Source organism: Pleurodeles waltl, chromosome 4_2, assembly GCF_031143425.1.
Source record: "Pleurodeles waltl isolate 20211129_DDA chromosome 4_2, aPleWal1.hap1.20221129, whole genome shotgun sequence".
Lineage (NCBI taxonomy): Eukaryota > Metazoa > Chordata > Amphibia > Caudata > Salamandridae > Pleurodeles > Pleurodeles waltl.
This window is the reverse complement of record NC_090443.1, coordinates 696,493,353-696,512,206: the sequence shown is the minus strand read 5'-3', so window position 1 is coordinate 696,512,206 and position 18,854 is coordinate 696,493,353. Positions and strand designations below refer to the sequence as shown.

General features: G+C 44.4%; 1 protein-coding gene across 1 annotated transcript in view; it reads right to left on the bottom strand.

Annotated features, from left to right (window-relative positions):
- The window catches only part of SH3GLB1 (SH3 domain containing GRB2 like, endophilin B1), a 184,843-nt gene that overhangs the window by 50,812 nt on the left and 115,177 nt on the right, over positions 1-18,854 (bottom strand). The window contains exon 6 of the mRNA XM_069232301.1: positions 15,939-16,028. Within this exon, the coding sequence (XP_069088402.1) occupies positions 15,939-16,028 (90 nt within the window). The remainder of the gene's footprint in view (positions 1-15,938; positions 16,029-18,854) is intronic.

Sequence of the window (18,854 nt, the reverse complement as noted above, 5' to 3'; positions counted from 1 at the left end):
CTTTCAACAAACTGATTGCCCCTGCTCTTCGGATATTTGAAGCTAAAGCTGGGGGATCTGCCTTATATGATTCGAACTCTGGGGGTTTACTAACTATTCTGGTTAAAAAAAAACAGAGAACAAATTTGTAAGTAGCCTGGCCCACCTGCTGCTTATTACCCAGTTATATCCTTTGCTGTTCGACATGGGTAGGAGGGCTAAGGCTAACAAGGCAAGATTGCGTCCTTTGTTATTCTGGAGGAGGATGCAGTCCACTCCGCAACATACTCACTATACCACCGCCCTGCAGGAAGTCATGCAAGGTCATACAGGTTTAAATTGGCTGGTTGTCACACATTAAAAAGTTGCTGGTCTCGCTGGGCTTGAAAGAACTATGGGACACTCCGTCTTGCCACCCTATTCCATCAAAAGAGCAGCTGGAAAAGCAGTACTGCATCCGGTCAACTCCGATTAGTGCTCTCACAGCTGTGAGTGCAACACTGACAGGGGAGTTTTTAGTTTTTAAATGCATTAGTGTTCTTGAACCCTATTGATTCATTATATCGGTCCCGATGGATAGGAAATTATATTTTCCAATTTAGGGTCAGCATGCTCTCTTTGAGATCCTTTACTTGCAGTTGGGCACCTAATGATACAGCATTGTGCCCACCCTGTAACAATGCTGATGAAACCATTGCTCATGTCTTTTTAGGTTGCCCGGTGATAGCTATAATTGTATTTTATAAAGGACAAACTTTATATTGAGTCTACTACATTGCCTTCCTTCATACTATAATGTTGGTTACTAATTGGGGAATTGTTTCGTACTTGAACGAATTTAATGACTTTGTGAAAGTTTTTTATTGTATCTTTTTAATGTATATACTATAATATGTTTCTGTATACTTTTATGGCATTATTTGCTTAAATAAAGTTATCAAATCAAATCAGAATAAATAGAGGTCACCCACTGTCTATTTTATATCCTGTTTGACATTCTTACGTTGGTCCCACAAATCAATCTGAGGATACTAACTTTGTTTTTAGCCTCCAATTTCAAATCCCGTCACATTTATAGAAAGTTTTAACATTTTCAACTTTGCATTTTGGTATGTAAGAAAGCCAGCTGTAACTCTAGAACATCAGCGAGGATGACATTGCTTTCATCAAATTGAAGTGGGACCATGGCTTGGACTTCTGTTCTGCTTTGGGAGAAAAGCCTTCCCTTTGAGAAACACAGTTAACAATTTGTTGCTAAGCATAGCTTGGCTTTATTGAAATGTGTGCTTTGAGTTGAGGGAGGTATGAACTCTTATGGATTTGGTGCAGTAGAAGAGCTGTGTGTTGAAGTCACTGAGGAGCAAGATTGTAAGCTAATTGTGCAAACCGTGCCTTTGGTTGCTGATGGCAATGTTAACATACAAAAAAGAGTTTCTTACCTGTAGCTGTAGTTTTGCAGCTTGAAGAATCGTCTGCATTCACAAGCTCTGCATTATTCTGCCATATAGAGGCTGGGACTGGAATTCTCCAAAGTGGTAGTAGTAGTCTTTTCTACTTTTTTTTTTGTGTGAGTCTAAGACCTCCATAGTTTGGTGTCTGGATTCTCCTCTTGTGACCTCCCCTGACGCCTTCCTGTTAGAAACAGTCTTCAGATTTTCTTGTGAATCCAGAAAATTCTTCAAGCTGCAAAACTACACCTACAGGTAAGAAACTATTTTGTTTTACAGCATGAATCATTGCTGAATTCGCACTCTGTGTATTTATTTTATTTTGTAGCGGTACTTCACTGTTGAAGAGGTTGGGACAAAGATGAGCTTAAATTAGTGAATAAATGTTTCAGCAGTTTCTCCAGCTTCAGCTTCTTTGTTCATTTGAATGTCTATGTAAAAATGTTTGTGAAAGTATGAACAGATGACTATGTCGTTGCCATACAAATTTCCTTTCTTTCCAAATTTTTGCAAGAAAGGCTACTGTTGCTCCTTTTTTGGGTGTTAAATTTGCTCCAGATATTAAGAATTGTTTTCCGGATTGTTTTTGTTATTTCTATTTAGTACATGACTGTCCTACTAGCATCCAGCTTGTGTAACACACTCTCAGGGTTGCTTTTTGGTTCTTGGAAAAAACTGACTGATTAATGTGATCATCAGAGATTATTTTAGGTAGAAATTGTGGTTCTGTTCTCATGACTACTCTGTCCTTGTGAATTTGCAAATAAGGTTCTTGAATTGTACGAGCTTGTAACTCACGTACTTAATACAAGGATGTCAATGCTACCAGAAAAGCTGTTTTATTGTTAGTAATTTTAAAGATGCTTTGCAAAGAGGTTCAAATGGTTTCCCCGTTAGTTGTGTTATAATTATAGTTAAACTCCATGCTGGAACAGATACCCTTCTGGGTGGTGCTATTCATTTTGCTCCTTCTAAAAATCTTAACTACAAAAGAGGTATAGAGATTTTTCCCGAAGTGGCCCTTCGTATAGGCCGCAATGGCTGCTAGATGTACCTTTAAGGAAGCATATGATAGCTAGCAATCTAAAAGATGAGAGAGATAACCTAGTATTGTAGACTTCTTTGTGTTCTGGTTAAGAAGATCCCATCTTTTACACAAATTAATGTATTTTCCCCATTTTGCTGTATAACATTTTCTAGTTGTTGGCCTTCTGGGCCCTCGGAGCACCGCCAATGTTTTATCTGGCAGACGCAGATGGGCAACTTGTAAGTCTTCAGGAGCCAGGACTCTGGTTCTGGATGAAGAACTTGGCACTTGTTTATTGACATTAAGTTGTGCCGTTTTGGTCATTTCTGACTGCTTCGTTTGGCTATTTGTATTAGATCGGAGTACCAAGTCTGCCTCGCTCACTGTGGTGCAATAAGAATTAGAGTCATTTTGTTCTGCTTCCATTTGTTGATTACGAAGTGATTCAAAGGTATTGGTGGAAAGGTTACGCAAATATCCCTGAACAGCTTATCGACAGGACATACCCTATTGATTGATTGATGATGTGGATGTCTGGATGAGACGTTTTGGCATTTTGTGTTTTCTACTTGTTGCCAAAATATCTTTTTTGGTTTGACCCGACATTTGAATATCTGATCGAGTACTGATTGAGTTTCCAATCAGGGGTAGTTGATGAGTATCTGTTTAGTTTGTCTGCTTGGACATTGTCTTCACCAGGAAGATGGATTGCTGAAAGGTAAATTTGTCTCTGAATTGCCCATTTCCAAATTGATTGTGCTAGTTCTGATAGGACAAGTGTTTGTGTTCCCCCTTGTTTATTGATACCAAATTGATTTGTATTGTCTTTGTGAATTAATAACGACCTTCCCCAAAGCTCGTTCTGAAAGGTTTTTAAGGCTAGGAACACTGTTTTTAATTCCAGGACAGTGATGTGTTGAGCTACTTCAAATTCTGTCCATATACCCCTCACATTCAGTGATCATGTATGAGCTCCCCAACCCATATGAGAGGCATTAGTTGTGATGGTCACTGTAGAAGTTGGTTATGTAGAAGGTCTTCCCACTGTTAATTGTGTTCTGTTCCATCACACTTGCCAGAGGCAAGCCCGTCTGCGCCCGTCCGCGCCTGGCCCGCGCCCAGCGCCACGACCCCTGGTCCCCAGCTCTCCCAAGCCCTGCTAACCTGCTACGACCCCACCACCCTCCACGCCCTCAATCCAGGACGCTCCAACACCTGCTTCCAAGCTCACCCCAAACGCACCCATGGACCCTTCGCCTGCAACTCCTGCAAACGCATCTTCCACCACGCAACTACCACGACCACAAGCCCACGCGCCATCAACCACCTCAAGTGCATCCTGGTCAACGCTCGTTCCGTCCACAAGCACGCCGTTGAACTCTGGGACCTCCTGGACTCCACAGCCCCGGACGTCGCCTTCATCACGGAGACCTGGATGAACGCCTCCTCTGCTCCAGACATCGCCAGCGTCATCCCCGAAGGCTACAAGATCTCCAGAAAAGACGGCACCAACCAAGTAGGAGGAGGTATCGCCATCGTCTTCAAAGACTCCATCAGCGTCACCACCTCCACCAAAGACACCCCTCTCGCCGCTGAACACCTCCATTTTCAGATTCGCACCGACCCGAGGACCACCCTCAGAGGATCCCTCGTCTACCGTCCTCCCGGACCGCGCGCCCCTTTCAGCGACGCCATCACCGACTTAATCTCCCCGCACGCCCTCGCCTCACCAGACTACATCCTCCTAGGCGACCTCAACTTTCATCTGGAACAAAACAACGACCCCAACACCACCACCCTGCTCGACAACCTCGCCAACCTCGGCCTCAAACAACTGGTGAACACCGCCACCCACATCGCCGGACACACGCTTGACCCTATCTTCTCCGCCAGCAAACACGTCTTCTTCAGCCACACCTCCGCTCTACACTGGACCGACCACAGCTGTGTTCATTTCACATTCCGACGCGAGACCCGCCACCTCCGCACTCAATCCATCCCGCGTCGACAGTGGAACAAGATCCCCGAAGAGCAACTCTTCTCAACACTCGCCGCCAACCAACCCACCCTCACCACCGACCCCAACGACGCAGCCCTCAACCTCACAAACTGGATCTCCAACTGCGCAGACAACCTTGCTCCCATCAAACGCACGCATCGACAGACCAACACCAAAAGACCTCTCTGGTTCTCTGGTTCTCTGACACCCTCAAAGAATCAAAGAAAACTTGTTGCGCCCTCGAGAAGGCCTGGCGCAAGGACCACACCACGGACAACATGACCGCCCTCAAGAACGCTACCCGCAAACACCACCGCCTGATCCGCGCTGCTAAAAAGAACTTTTTCACCGACAGACTGGACAAAAACAGCCACAACAGCAGAGAACTCTTCAGCATCGTCAAGGAGTTCTCCAACCCCAACGCCAACGCCGTCATGCCCTCACAGGATCTGTGCGAATCCCTCGCCACTTTCTTCCATCGCAAGATCAGCGACCTCCACGACAGCTTCGGACAACAGACCCAACATAACACCACCGAACCCGCATCCCCGGCCATTACCCTCAACAACTGGACCCACATCAACACTGAAGAAACCAAATCCATCATGAACTCTATTCACTCTGGCGCCCCTTCGGACCCCTGTCCTCACTTCATCTTTAACAAAGCCGACGACATCATCGCCCCGCACCTCCAGACCGTCATCAACTCTTCTTTTTCTTCTGCTACCTTCCCCGAATGCTGGAAACACGCCGAAGTCAACGCCCTACTAAAGAAACCTACGGCTGACCCGAGCGACCTGAAAAACTTCCGCCCCATCTCTCTTCTGCCTTTCCCAGCCAAGGTTATAGAGAAGACCGTCAACAAACAGCTGACCACCTTCCTGGAAAACAACAACCTGCTCGACCCTTCACAAACCGGATTCCGAACCAACCACAGCACGGAAACCGCCCTCATCTCAGTCACTGACGACATCAGAACCCTGATGGACAACGGTGAAACAGTCGCCCTCATTCTCCTCGACCTCTCGGCTGCCTTCGACACCATCTGTCACCGCACCCTAATCACCCGCCTCAGCTCCACCGGGATCCAAGGCCAGGCCCTGGACTGGATCGCCTCCTTCCTCTCAAACCGTTCCCAAAGAGTTTACCTCCCTCCGTTTCGCTCAGAACCCACCGAGATCATCTGCGGCGTCCCACAAGGCTCATCGCTCAGCCCGACACTCTTCAATGTCTACATGAGCCCCCTCGCCAACATCGTTCGCAAGCACGACATCATCATCACCTCCTACGCCGACGACACCCAACTTATACTCTCCCTCACCAAGGACCCTGCCAGCGCCAAGACCAACCTACAAGAGGGTATGAAGGACGTCGCAGATTGGATGAGGCTCAGCCGCCTAAAGCTGAACTCTGAAAAAACGGAAGTCCTCATCCTCGGCAACACCCCGTCCGCCTGGGACGACTCCTGGTGGCCCACGGCCCTCGGCACCGCACCGACCCCCACAGACCACGCCCGTAACCTCGGCTTCATCTTGAACCCTCTTCTCACCATGACCAAGCAAGTCAACGCCGTGTCCTCCGCCTGCTTCCTCACCCTCCGTATGCTCCGCAAGATCTTCCGCTGGATCCCCGCCGACAATAGAAAAACCGTGACCCACGCCCTCGTCACGAGCCGCCTGGACTACGTCAACACCCTCTACACCGGTACCACAGCCAAACTCCAAAATCGCCTGCAACGCATTCAAAACGCATCGGCACGCCTCATCCTCGACGTACCCCGCAACAGCCACATCTCCGCTCACCTGAGACACCTGCATTGGCTCCCAGTCAGCAAAAGGATCACCTTTCGACTTCTCACCCACGCACACAAAGCCCTCCACAACAAGGGACCGGAATACCTCAACCGACGCCTCAGCTTCTACGTCCCCACCCGCCTCCTCCGTTCCTCTGGTCTCGCACCCGCTGCCGTCCCTCGCATCCGCCGCTCCACGGCGGGTGGGAGATCTTTTTCCTTCCTGACGGCCAAGACCTGGAACTCCCTCCCCACCAGCCTCAGGACCACTCCACTTTCCGGAGACTACTGAAGACCTGGCTATTCGAGCAGCAGTAACCCCCCCTTTTTCCCCTAGCGCCTTGAGACCCGCACGGGTGAGTAGCGCGCTTTATAAATGTTAATGATTTGATTCCTATATTTTTTGTGTGACAACCACTAGATATTCCCAACTCCCTGTCACATGTGACGAGTGGTTTTGTAGCCATTCTTGAATCGGTCTCATACAAAGCCTTGAATATGGGATGAGGGGGATGCATGAGGCCATCTTCCTCGAGTTTTCACCAACAGTTCCTATTGTCAGAGACTGACTCTTCTGGCAAAGGAGATTTTTTTGAAGTTATGATTTTATCCTTTTATTTTTTTTTTCCCCAACAGGGGTAAGCTTTCAGCTCTATTGTGTTTAATCTTGTCCCTAGAAAGATTTATTCCTGCTCTGGCTCTGTTGATGATTATTCTCTATTTATTGAAAATCCGAGACTGAACAGTATTGACATGAAGTTTGAATATCTTTTTTGCATTATTTAAAGAACTTGATGTTATTAACAAATTGTTTAAGTAAGGGTATACGTAAATTTCTTGTCTTCTTAAATTAGTCGCTAAGCATTTTTTAAATACTTTTGGAGCTGACTTTATTCTGAAAGCTAGCACTTTGAAATGGTAATTTTTTTGTTGACCACAAATCTTAAATATTTGTTGTGTTCGCAATTCATAGGGATGTGCAGGTAAGCATCTTTGAGGTCTATAGTTGCCATATAGTTACCTTTTTGTATTTGTGGCAGGACTTCCTGTAGAGTGGTCATTTTGAAATTTTGTGTCTTTATGAACTGGTTATGAACCTTAAACCTAGAATTGGGCGCAAGGATCAATCTGGTTTTGGTATTAGGAAATATGTTGTGTAGTTCCCCAGATTTCTCTCTGTTGGGCTCTATTTCTACTGCTTTTCTCTCTAGCGACTCGTCTACTTCTGTGATCTCTTCTTTTGATAGAAATTTTTTTTTTACTCCCCTTGCGTGTGGTGTTTTTTTTTAGTTTTATGCAATATCCATATTTTATGATGCTTATGATCCAACTGTCTGAAGTTATCTTCCTCCACTCCTGAAGAAAGTTTTTTATTCTTCCTCCCGCAGATGTTAAATGCGAGTGGCTTTGGTGCCTGGTAGAATCACTTACTGGGGAGATTGTTCCTCCTCTTTGCGGGTGTGCTCTTCCCCTGGCATGCCCTAGACAGGACTGCCGCCCCTGTGAATGAATTTGCCAGGTTTGAGGTGCTGTTTGTGACTGACTTGTCCTTTGACATTACTGTTGCGAGGATGTACTAGAAAAGCTCCCTCTTCCTATTGGTGTTCTGACAGCCATTACACCTCTTTTTAGGTTTCTCTCTACATTGTAGAGCTCCCATAGATTGCAGTTTCATTGTCCTCTTTTAGTTGCTGTAAGGTCTTGTCCACAGCAGTTACGAAGAGCTGTTCTCCATCAAATGGAGAATTGATGATATTTGCCTGTACTTCAGGCTTAAACTCCAACATCTTTAGCCAAACATGTTGTCGTAAAGTTGCTCCATCCATCATCTGATGGCTAGTCGTGTCTGCCACATCCACAGTGATTTGAGATAAATATTGGCAATGTTTTTACCTTCCTATGCCAATGCTGCAGCCCTTTTTCGGTACTGCTCTGTTACATGTCTCATGAGATCCACCATTCCGTTCTACTGTTGATAGGCGTACAAGTGTAGAAAAAAAAACTGGAGTTTGCAATTCTTCATGATTTGCCGCCTCTCTCTCGAATTACCTTCCCACCAGACCCATTTTCTTGCTTTTCTTATCTGGGGTGGACCAGAAGTGTATAGAGGGTCTTTTGAGGAGTGTCTGTAATTCTTTTCAGCTCTGAGCATTCAGCTTTGAAATAGCAAGTTCTTTGAATGCCTCTTTGCTTTGATCTAAAAGGCTGGGAAGCATTGGCAGAAACAGGTTTTTAGTTTGCGATGGCATTAATGTATCATATAAGAAGCAGGATTGGGCCTTCTCTTACTCTAATTAAACCCCATATTTTTCAGCTGCTTTAGTAATAAGCTGACTTATATAGCAATGTCACTAGTTCTCTCAATGCCTTTTTTGGTGTTTCTCCCTTCTTTTCTTCTCTGGACATCGAAACTTCTCGGCTTCAATCTCTTTTGTTTTCTCCTCAACTCTGATCGTTTCCTGACATCTTTTCAGGACTTCAACCGCCTGCGGAATCCCTTGCCTGGGAGGGGTTATTTCACTTTTGCCTTGCCCTCAGTCGACAATTTTTTCGATGCTGAAGGTGCCTATGTGACTTCGAGTCAGGCGTTTTCAACTCCCGCCCCACTGTGTTTTTTCGCGGGTTACCTTTGGTCTTTTGTGTTCCTTTTCGACATCAATGTTAAATCAATGTCCAATCCTTCTCCTTTGGCTCCCTTGGCACCATTTTCTTCCTCGTGGATAGATAGTCTTAAGTCCTTTAGAGATGGAGATGTCTTTTACCTCTGCATGGAGTAATGAGCTTGTCTTTGTTTGTCTCTTGCTCTTAAGGTTTTAGGCTTAAAGTCTGTTGAGGCCTCGCAGTCGATGGGGTTGTGGTCGAGCGGTTGCACTCCTCAGGCTTATCCTTTTGGGAAAACCTATAATGACACTCTGGTCCACACCAACCAGAACAGGGAGCCCCCTGCCCGGACTTCCTCCACACAATTTCCACATACCCAAATGACGTTCCTCCCCAAGTGCTTCTTATCAGCGGTTATCTTCCTTTTTTGGGACTTTTCCAACTTCTTTAATTCACAGTTCAGAGAGCCTTTGGCGATGCTTCCAGTCCCAACAGTGGAAAAAAAAAGAATCTGAAGATGGCAAGCAACAGTAAGGGGAGGTCACTTGCCACTGTGTTTTAGCCATGTTGTACACCAGCGTGGTTGCTGTTCAGGATGGCTAAAAGTTAGTGACAGAGGAGAGTGGCGTGGAGTGCTGTAGAGTGGAATGGCGAAGAGTGGAGTGTTGTAGAGTGGAGTGGTAGAGAGGGTTGTGTATTGGAGCTTCATAGTGTGGAGTTGTGTAGAGTGATATGCACTGGAATGGCATAGGTTAGAGTGGACTGCTGTAAAGTGCATTGTTGTAGAGTGTTGCAGAGTATAGTGGCTTTGAGTGCAGTGGCATTGAATTCAATGTGGCAGAATGCAGTGGCGCAGAGTAGAGTGGTGCAGCACAGAGTGGCATAGAATGCAAAGTAGAGTTGAGTGGCACACATTGCAGAGCAGATTTGAGTGGCACAGAGTGTAGTGGCGTAGAGTGGTGTGATCCCTTTGGATCTATCTGCAGCATTAGACACCATGAGTCACACTGTGCTAGTAGATCGTTTAGATGCCAAGGGTATTGGAGGGTCAGCACTTGAGCTGCTGTGCTCCTTTCTCTGAGATAGAGAACAGTATGTCTCCCTTGTAGATTATACATCAAAACCCTATTTTTTACTGCCTTGTGGTGTTCTACAAAGGTCATCTTTTAGTCCCACCCTCTTTAATGTTTACGTTGTCCCACTGGCCAGGTTAATTCGCTCCTTTAGTTTTCCTACAATTTCGTATACAGACGACAAAGAAAGTGTAGTGTCAATTACAACTGATGTTGACGACACCGGTAAACACTTCAATAACTGCATGACCGAAATAGTTAGATGGATGCGAGAAAACTGCCTTAAATTAAATTCAGAGAAAACCGAGGTCCTCCTTTTAGGGAAAAACTTCCTTTCGGAGCACGTCCTGGCAGCCCCTCCCTGCAATGGTCCACAAAGCCAGGAACCTGGGAGTAACCTTTGAGGTTTAACTCACTTTCTAGGACCAGATAAATAGAGGTCACTTCTTCCTGTTTTTTCTATTAATCAGGATCTCTCAGAACGATTCTCCATTTTATTCTGTTCTATCTGCAGAAATTGGTAATCATGACCTGGTGCTTCCTGCAACCTTTACTAAACACAGAAGCTCATATCTTAATGAAAATTCCAAAGAGCAAATCTGTCTCACAGACACTGTCGGAACTACACTGGCTTCCCATTAGGAAGCAAGTAGCTTTGAAGGCGCTATGAAAGCTCACAAATCCCTTCACAACATAGGCCCCGAGGACTTTAAGGAGAAATGTAAATGGTACACACCTAGCAGTGCCCTTCGATCAGCCACCTCAAAAACAGTGGAAACACATAAAATAAATAAAGTAGCTTTTGGTTGTAGAAGCTTTATTTCCACTACTTGCAAACTTTGGAACAAAATGCCTCTGCATCTCAAAGAAGCCCAGTCCAATTTTATGAGTTTGAGGAGACAACTTAAAACCTGACTTTTTTCATCTATGTCGCCCAATTATTTTTACACCTTGTTACAACTAGCCGACAGGAGTGCCTGGACACCGTTGGGCAATTGAGTGCTCTATAAACACAATTTATATCAAACAATATCCATAAGTAGAGTAGAATAGAGTGGAGTATAGTGCTGTAGAGAGGAGGAGTGCAGAGTAGAGGCATACTGTTCAGTGGCGGACGGTGCATTTTCTAGAGTGTCAAAGTGCAGTGCTGTAGAGTACAGTGACGTAGAGTGCACTAGCGTAGAGAGCAGTGACACGGTGTAGTTGTGTAGAGTGCAGTGTTGAGAGTATGCATTAGTAAAGCACATGGCTATCCGATGGGCTTCAAACCGCTGAAATCATGCCCTTTCAATAACTAGCACAAAAAGGTGGGTTTTGACAAGCTTCCTGAATTTGCTTTCTTTGTCAGTCTTAATGGTAGAGGCATAGAGTTCCAGAGTTTAGCTGCCAAAAAGGAAAAGGAGCGCCTACACTTCTCACCTTCTTGAATCGAGGTACCATAAAAAGCTTCTGGTCAGTGTAAAAGAGTGACCTTTTGGGAATGTAAGCGGTTAACAAACTCTGAATTAAACGGGAACTATAATTGTACATCATTTTATGGGCCAGACAGACGGTTTTAAATTAGATTCTTTGCCAAACCGGCAGCCAATGCAGGGTGGCAAAGGAGAAGGAGACTGAATGATACGTAGGAATTTTCAACAAATCATGTGCTGTGGAGTTCTGGACCACCTGTAATCGCTTGACCACGTACTGTGGACTTCCCAAGTAGACCGAGTTACCGTAAACAAGGTGGGACAGGATAAAACCCAAGTGCACGGTTCTTCAAGTGGCAGGGGGAGCACGCTCAAAATTTTCTGTATGGTCTGTATAAGCCAAAAGCAAGAGGTGACAAGTTTTCTTACTTGGACCACCATAGTGAGATGACTGTCTATCCAAAAACTCAAACATTTAATTTCAGTTTTAGGGGGGAGTGCTCAACAAGGTAGGTGGGCCACTGGAGTTCAGACCAAAGAGTAGGGGCGCTCCCAAATTCTAGAACCTCTTTTATATCTCCATTGAGTTTTAGGTTGCTGCTGGTCAACCAGTGAGTAATGTCTCTTAGGCAGGCATTACATTTAGGGGAAAGTGTTCCTGTACTGGGTGTTACAGACTTGATGATTTCATTATCATCAGCATATAATACTATGGAGAAACCAAGCTCTGTTATAATGTCTGTCAGGGGCTGCACAGAGACATTAAACAGAGTGGGGCTTAACAAGGCATAGAGAGTGGCATAGAATGAAGTAGCACAGAGTAGAGTGGTGTGAGGTACATATATCGTTTCAGAGCACAGTGAAGTGGCTTAGAGTGTAGTGATGAAGGGTAAAGTGCAGTTGCATAGCGTGGCATAGAGTGCAATGGTGTGGAGTAAAGTGGTGTAGAGTGCAATGGCAGAGTGTAGTGGTGTAGAGTAGATTACAGTGACGTACAGGGGCATAGAGTTGAGTGTTACAGATTAAAGTGCATTGGCGTGGAGTGTACTGGAGTAGAGTGCAGTGATTTAGAGTGCAGTGATGTAGAGTGCAGTGATGTAGAGTGCAGCGTTGCAGAGTGGAGTAGAGTGGAGTTGTGCAGAGTAGATTGGTGTGGCCTAGACAAGTGGTGTAGAGTACAGGGTGGTATAGAGCTCAGAGGCGTTCTGTCAAGTGGGGAAGAGAGCAGTAGCATGGAGTGTTGCAGAGTGCAGTGCAGTGGTGTGGTGTGGTGCAAAGAAGAGTGCAGTGGCATAGAGTGGAGTATTCATGATGTGGTAGCACACGGTCATTAGAGACAACAGATTTTCAATTGAAATGACCATTGCACTTCCACATACATACAGTTTTACTAATAAAACTATACAGTGCACAGGCGAAAATGTGTGGAAATTTCATCACGTAGTGTAATGATTTATTTTGATCACATTCAAGTTTTTGTTTCCAACACACTTAAGAAACAACAAAAATTTGCTTTATTTCTGTCCCTAATTCTGATATATTCTGAAATACTTGCACAGTTCATTTAAATGTTGTGTGCTAGAAAACAAACCTCTTTTTTATCTCCATTATCTAGCAAGTTACATAAATCCTCTCACGTTGAACTCAGAGAAAGAAAAGTAAACAAGCACCCTCAGAAGACAACTTCTGACATTTGACCTCGGTCTTTGAATGCATGGCAAACGTGACAAGGCAAGAACAAGATTTACAGACCTGTTTATAGAAAGGGAGCACTCAAAAGGATACTGTAAATAAGGTTTGGGTTAGGGAGGGTACATCTCACGCTGGACAACCTAAAAGAAATAAAGCCAGCAAATGGAAAGCAGGAAAATGTGAAGTACAAACCACAAAGCCGATGGCAAGAAATGGGTAGAATGCATTGCCAGGTCAGCTATCCGAGTGCCCCCAATATGTCTTTAGCAAACCAGACACTTGGTAGGCTGCATCCTAAAATGAATTAACTGAATTGGCTACTGTTCCAAAAAAGGATTTTTAAAGCTGTATGTTTCATGCTCTGGACTTTTTAATCAGATTGCTTTTATTAAAGTGGTAGTCAGATTCCTCTATCAGGCTTCTTCTATCAATCTTCCTTCCAACACTAAACTACTTTTTCACTGCCAAAACTTAATCTTGAGGTGGCACAATAACTTTACAATTCAATATGTGAATTTCACTCCTCTTTTAGATGGAGCCCAACCTCTCAACCTTTCCCAGACACCTACAGACTTGGTGATTTGGCAATTATATTGTGTGAATGTAGAGAAATTCTTATAGTCTCAAGAGATATTGATAGAGGATCACAAATGTTGTGCTTTATAAATCCCTTCTCAGATATAAGTGTGTGGAACATCTTGACACTGAGGAGCTAGTCTTCAGTGTTTATGGTATCTTAGAGCGGACTTCACATCATGTTATTTTCAATAAGACAAGCATTCTTAAGGGGTCATCGGTCGAGGGTGGGGGTTTGAATTGGGTCAAGTCAGCCTTTTGTAAGGCAATACAAACAGGACGTCCATCATGTCAATGTGCTGTTATATTTTTTCAGCTTTTTTTCTGAAAACGTAGTCTATGGTTGTGCATTTCTTGACAGAATGAACATGAATGAGACAAGTGTGATTCACACACAGCTTGTTTGCTCTGAAGAGTTCTGGACTTCTATTGAGTTCTTCAGTATAATGGTGGTGATACTGCAGGCAACCTACGGTTAGGTGTTGACCTCCGTGTGAAATGCACAGAGGTTCTAAATACCTGGAAGATCTTCCTTTCATTGAGAGCTGCCACCCCAGTTTTACTATGATAAAATCACGATTCTGTCCTTGTCTGTATCACAGTGGGGAAGGCTAGTTTTAGATTAATGTTTTTATTGGGCCTTGATGTCAGCTGCAGTCCGGAAGGTGAAGTTGAAATTAGACAGCAACTGATGTTGCAGTCCGGGTTAAAATCATTAGCCAGGGTTATTGAGTGGTTTGACAGAGAACTTCTTGAATCACAAACTTTTGCTTGGACATTTCCATTTATCATTTATGGCAGGTCTGGGGGGTATTTGTTATGTGGTCAGTCCAGCTGAAAAGCTATGGCGCGTAGCAGGTGAGGCTGGTGTTTGCTGTGCACAGTGCACACAAATTCAGGATGCTGCCTTTGGTGTGATGGATAACTGTTTGACCTTGGTGACTTCTAGTAAGCTGAAGATGTTACCTTCATGGTCATACATGTTTCATCAGCTGGGACATCAAAGTTACAGAAACTGATGTTGTAAAAGTAGTGCATGGTTTAAGCTATGGTGATGATGTTTGCGATTTTGGATAGCATAATGTGTCCAAGCCATAAAGTAGATGAAAGGTGATAGACTGGGCTACGAAACATAGGTTGTAGGTGAAGAGGTTTGGAAGTTCTGCAGGAGTGTGCAGGACCATGTTGACCCGCAATGCCTCCACCTATTCGCTTAGCGTATTTGACATATGCTATAGTCCGGGGAGGGATACAGATTGTTCAGAATGTGGCTGGAGGTGTGGGAGATCTAAGGAGGTAAGGCAGCGTTTAGCCTTTGTAAGTTGCTGAGTCTGCTATGTTTGAAGCTTAACGGACAGAGTGTGCAGTGGTCAGCATGAGGGCCAGTATGTGCTCAGTGTCTTTGTCGTGTTGTAGTGAGTAGTATGAGGAGTTTCATGGTGGTGTTAGGAGATGTTGATTGCGTTGTGGGCTTCAGCATGAGCAGTGGAGTATGGTAAGTGGTGACATGTAGGAGGCAAAAGCTGTTTAATTAGCAGAAAGTGATTTGCAAACACTGATTACATAACATGCTGAGTGGATGAGAGCATATTGGGAGGTGCAGTGAGTAAGAGGCAGAGGAATCTGGCCATAAACCTAGTCATGGTCGTTTGATCTGTATGCCTGGGCAATGGCTCAACCTGGAACCACTACAAAGTGAAGAAAACCTAGCCAGTTCTCAGCTGGCTGGCTATCTTGCATTATCCGATGAAAATATTACAAGTCTGATGAGATCATCAATTTGGTTGCTAGAGCAAAAATGGCTGGGACAATCATGGATTTGACACTTCTCCCGTTTTCCAGCTTATTGCAGTCTCTATAAGTTCCTGAATGACTTGGAGACTAGTGCAGACTATGATGGGTATTATATATCCCTGTCAATTATATCTCTTGGGGTGAGACTAGCTTCAGTGGCTGTGTACTACTCACCAGAAGCATTTAGGTTTTCTTTCAAGGGTGATAAATGCAGTTTGCAGGAATCCACTCTACAATGTCTGGGCAAGATAGATGGAAAGCAATAGGACTGTGTTTTATGGACCCTGGAAAGGGTCCCATTTCTTTTCAAAAGCCCATGAACGAAATCCAGTTATTTTCCTATTCTATTCTATAGGAATTAAGCAGTTCCTACAGTGTGTTAGAAGTAGCTGTTTATATCCTTAGGTGATTAGCTTGGTTGTTGTTTAAAAGCCCATAGAATAAAATACATCACCTTTACATACAATACAAAGTGTTTATTATGGCAACTTGAAATATGCAGTGTAATAGCAAGCCAGGGAGTAAATATTTTGTAGCATACTTACATGTGTGCTGCTGATTCCTTCCAACAAAAGTCTGGTAATCTCTGCTTGACGATCAAATTCACTCTGAGCTATTCTCAATTCCTGTTCACACTAAACAAATAGAAAATTAATTACCAGTTGCCTTCCGTCTTTCTGGCAAAAGATTTATCAGTTTATTGAAGGGTTATGTTTTTCTTCAAACACTTATTTACCAAAAACATACAATTTCATTTAATTTCATTTTGGCTCTCACATATTTTATATGTACATGTTACAGTAGAGAACTCTTGATGTGGCAGCACTTCGAAACGTAGGACACTACGTGAAGTCAATGGCTATCCAACTAACCTGTGTTACATGGAATTAATTTTTCAGGGAACAGCATAATTTTGTGCTTTCTTTTCAAAACTTCAAAGTCCTTGAAACCTCTTAGTGACAACAGGATATGTCTTTGGCGATGATCTCCTTGTTGATATGGTAGTCCTGATAGACTGGAGGAGGGTATCCTGAATTGGTTGACAAACGCCAGCAACATTTATGCTCATCTTCGTCACAACGCCTTGACGAAAAAGTTACTTACCTTCAGTAATGTCTTACCTGGTATAGACATATTCTAGTTGCAGATTCCTTACCTTAGAATTTCCCCCAGAGGTCAGCGTGGATAAGAAGATTTCTCGTGAGCAGTACCCATGTGCATTGTGTGGCATTGGTCGACTTTGAGTCTGAGTCGTGTGCGCTGGTTATGATGTTGAGGAACCTATACAGGCGCCACCCCAGTGTGCTGAAGTCCGTTTCTTTTCATGACTTTCCACATCAGAAGCGTGGAGCCATGAAGAACACTGACCACCCATGCGTCAAAACTAGGGCCCTGAAAGGGAAGTCCCAGTCCCTAGAAATCAGTTTGCAGAGCGGGAGGACGGGTGGGTTTTTAAGGAATATTCAACAAGAATATGTCTCTACCAGATAAAGCGTTACGGAAGGTAAGTAACTTGTTCATCTGATACAGACTTTTAGCTGCAGATTCCTTACCTTAAAATAGACACCCAAGCAATACCATCCACAAAGGAGGGTCTATGAACCAAGATCATACAAGAAGTCCTGCAGGACCAAACAGGCAAAGTACCCGTCCCTACGGACCAGACTGTCCAGACAGTAGTATTTAGTAAACGTGCGCAGGGATACCCACGTTGCTGCTCGACAGATATCCAGGACTGGAACTCCACATGCTAATGCAGTGGATACAACTGTCGCTCTGGTAGAATGAGCACGCAAACCCTCCGGTGGTTGCTTTTTAGCCAATGCGTAGCACATTTTAATGCAGAGGACAGACCATCTAGAGATGGTTCACTTTGCACTGCCCGACCTTTCTTCGCACCCACATACCCAACAAAGAGTTGATCATCCACCCGGAACTCTTTGGCTCTTTTTGGGTGATCATCCACCCGGTACTCTTTTGGGTCCAGGCAGTGGAGTCTCTCTTATTTCTTAGAAGGATGAGGGGGTGCATAAAAAGCAGGCAAGATGATGGATTGACCTACATGAAAGGACGTGACCACTTTTGGTAAAAAGGAAGCCCTGGTGCAAAGCACCACTTTCTAAGATTAGATGTGAAGGTAGGATGACTTAGATGCCAATGCCTGCAGCACACTCACCCTCAGGGCACATGTGATGGTCACCTGGAAAGCTGTTTTTAACATCAGAAGCCTGAGAGGAAAATTATGAAGTGGCTCAAAGAGAGCGCACATAAAGAAAGTAACCACTGCCTGCTCTGAAAAAATATTTTCACTACCATTCACAAAGGGAAAGGGGTTCCGTGGGGACCCCTCCCCGTTTGCGAAAAGGATAGCACCAGTTTGAAACTGGTGTTAACTGCCATTGTTTTGTGACCGCATTCACGGTCACAAAACAATCCTACATCGCACTGCGACTCGCAATTAGGAAGGGAACACACCTTCCTAATTGCGACTCACAAACCTATTTGCGATTCGGTAAATAGATTACTGAATCGCAAAATAGGGTCAGTACATACCAAAATGTTTTTTTCCTGTCACAAACGGCAAAATGGTACGTACATCTGGCCCAATGGTAGTTATTTGTGACTGGATGAATGACAAGCTGCTTAAACTCAATTCCGATAAGGAGATTGTCATTATCAAAAATAAATGTGAATTATTGAGGCCTACATTTTGGCCTTCAATTATGGGTTCTTCCCCTGCACTCAAGGAATCAGTGAAGAGCTTTGGAGTTCTATCGATGCTAATCCGACCATGAAACCTTAGATTAGGGGCTGTGATCTCTTCATGCTTTTTGCAACTAAGTGCCTAAACTGCAGACTTCAGCTGGTTCAAAAATCAAACAGCTAGGTTGTTGTTCCATCAACCTCGTAAAAGTCACACCACTCCCTTACTGAGGAACTTACACTGGCTGTCAGTAGAACAGGGTTCCATCTTTAAGGCAGGGTGCCTTATTTTTAAATTACTTCAGACTGGTAGCTACGTGTTTCCCTCTGCCTGTATACAAAACTAGATCCCGATGCGCAACCTGAGGTCCTCACATACTAATCTTCTCACCATCCCTACTTTTACAAGAAAGACGGTTGCTCCACGTCTGCAGTACTAGCTCCCCACATCTGGAATGCTCTGCCTCCAGAATGAAAATGTCACTTACCCAGTGTACATCTGTTCGTGGCATCAGTCGCAGTAGATTCGCATGTTTTGCAATAGCTCGCCATCTGGTGTTGGGCCGGAGTGTTACAAGTTGTTTTTCTTCGAAGAAGTCTTTCGAGTCACGGGACCGAGTGACTCCTCCTTTTGTCTCCATTGCGCATGGGCGTCGACTCCATCTTCGATTGTTTTTCCCCGCAGAGGGTGAGGTAAGAGTTGAATTGTAGTAATAGTGCCCATGCAATGGAGTGACTAAGTATGCACCTATTAAAGG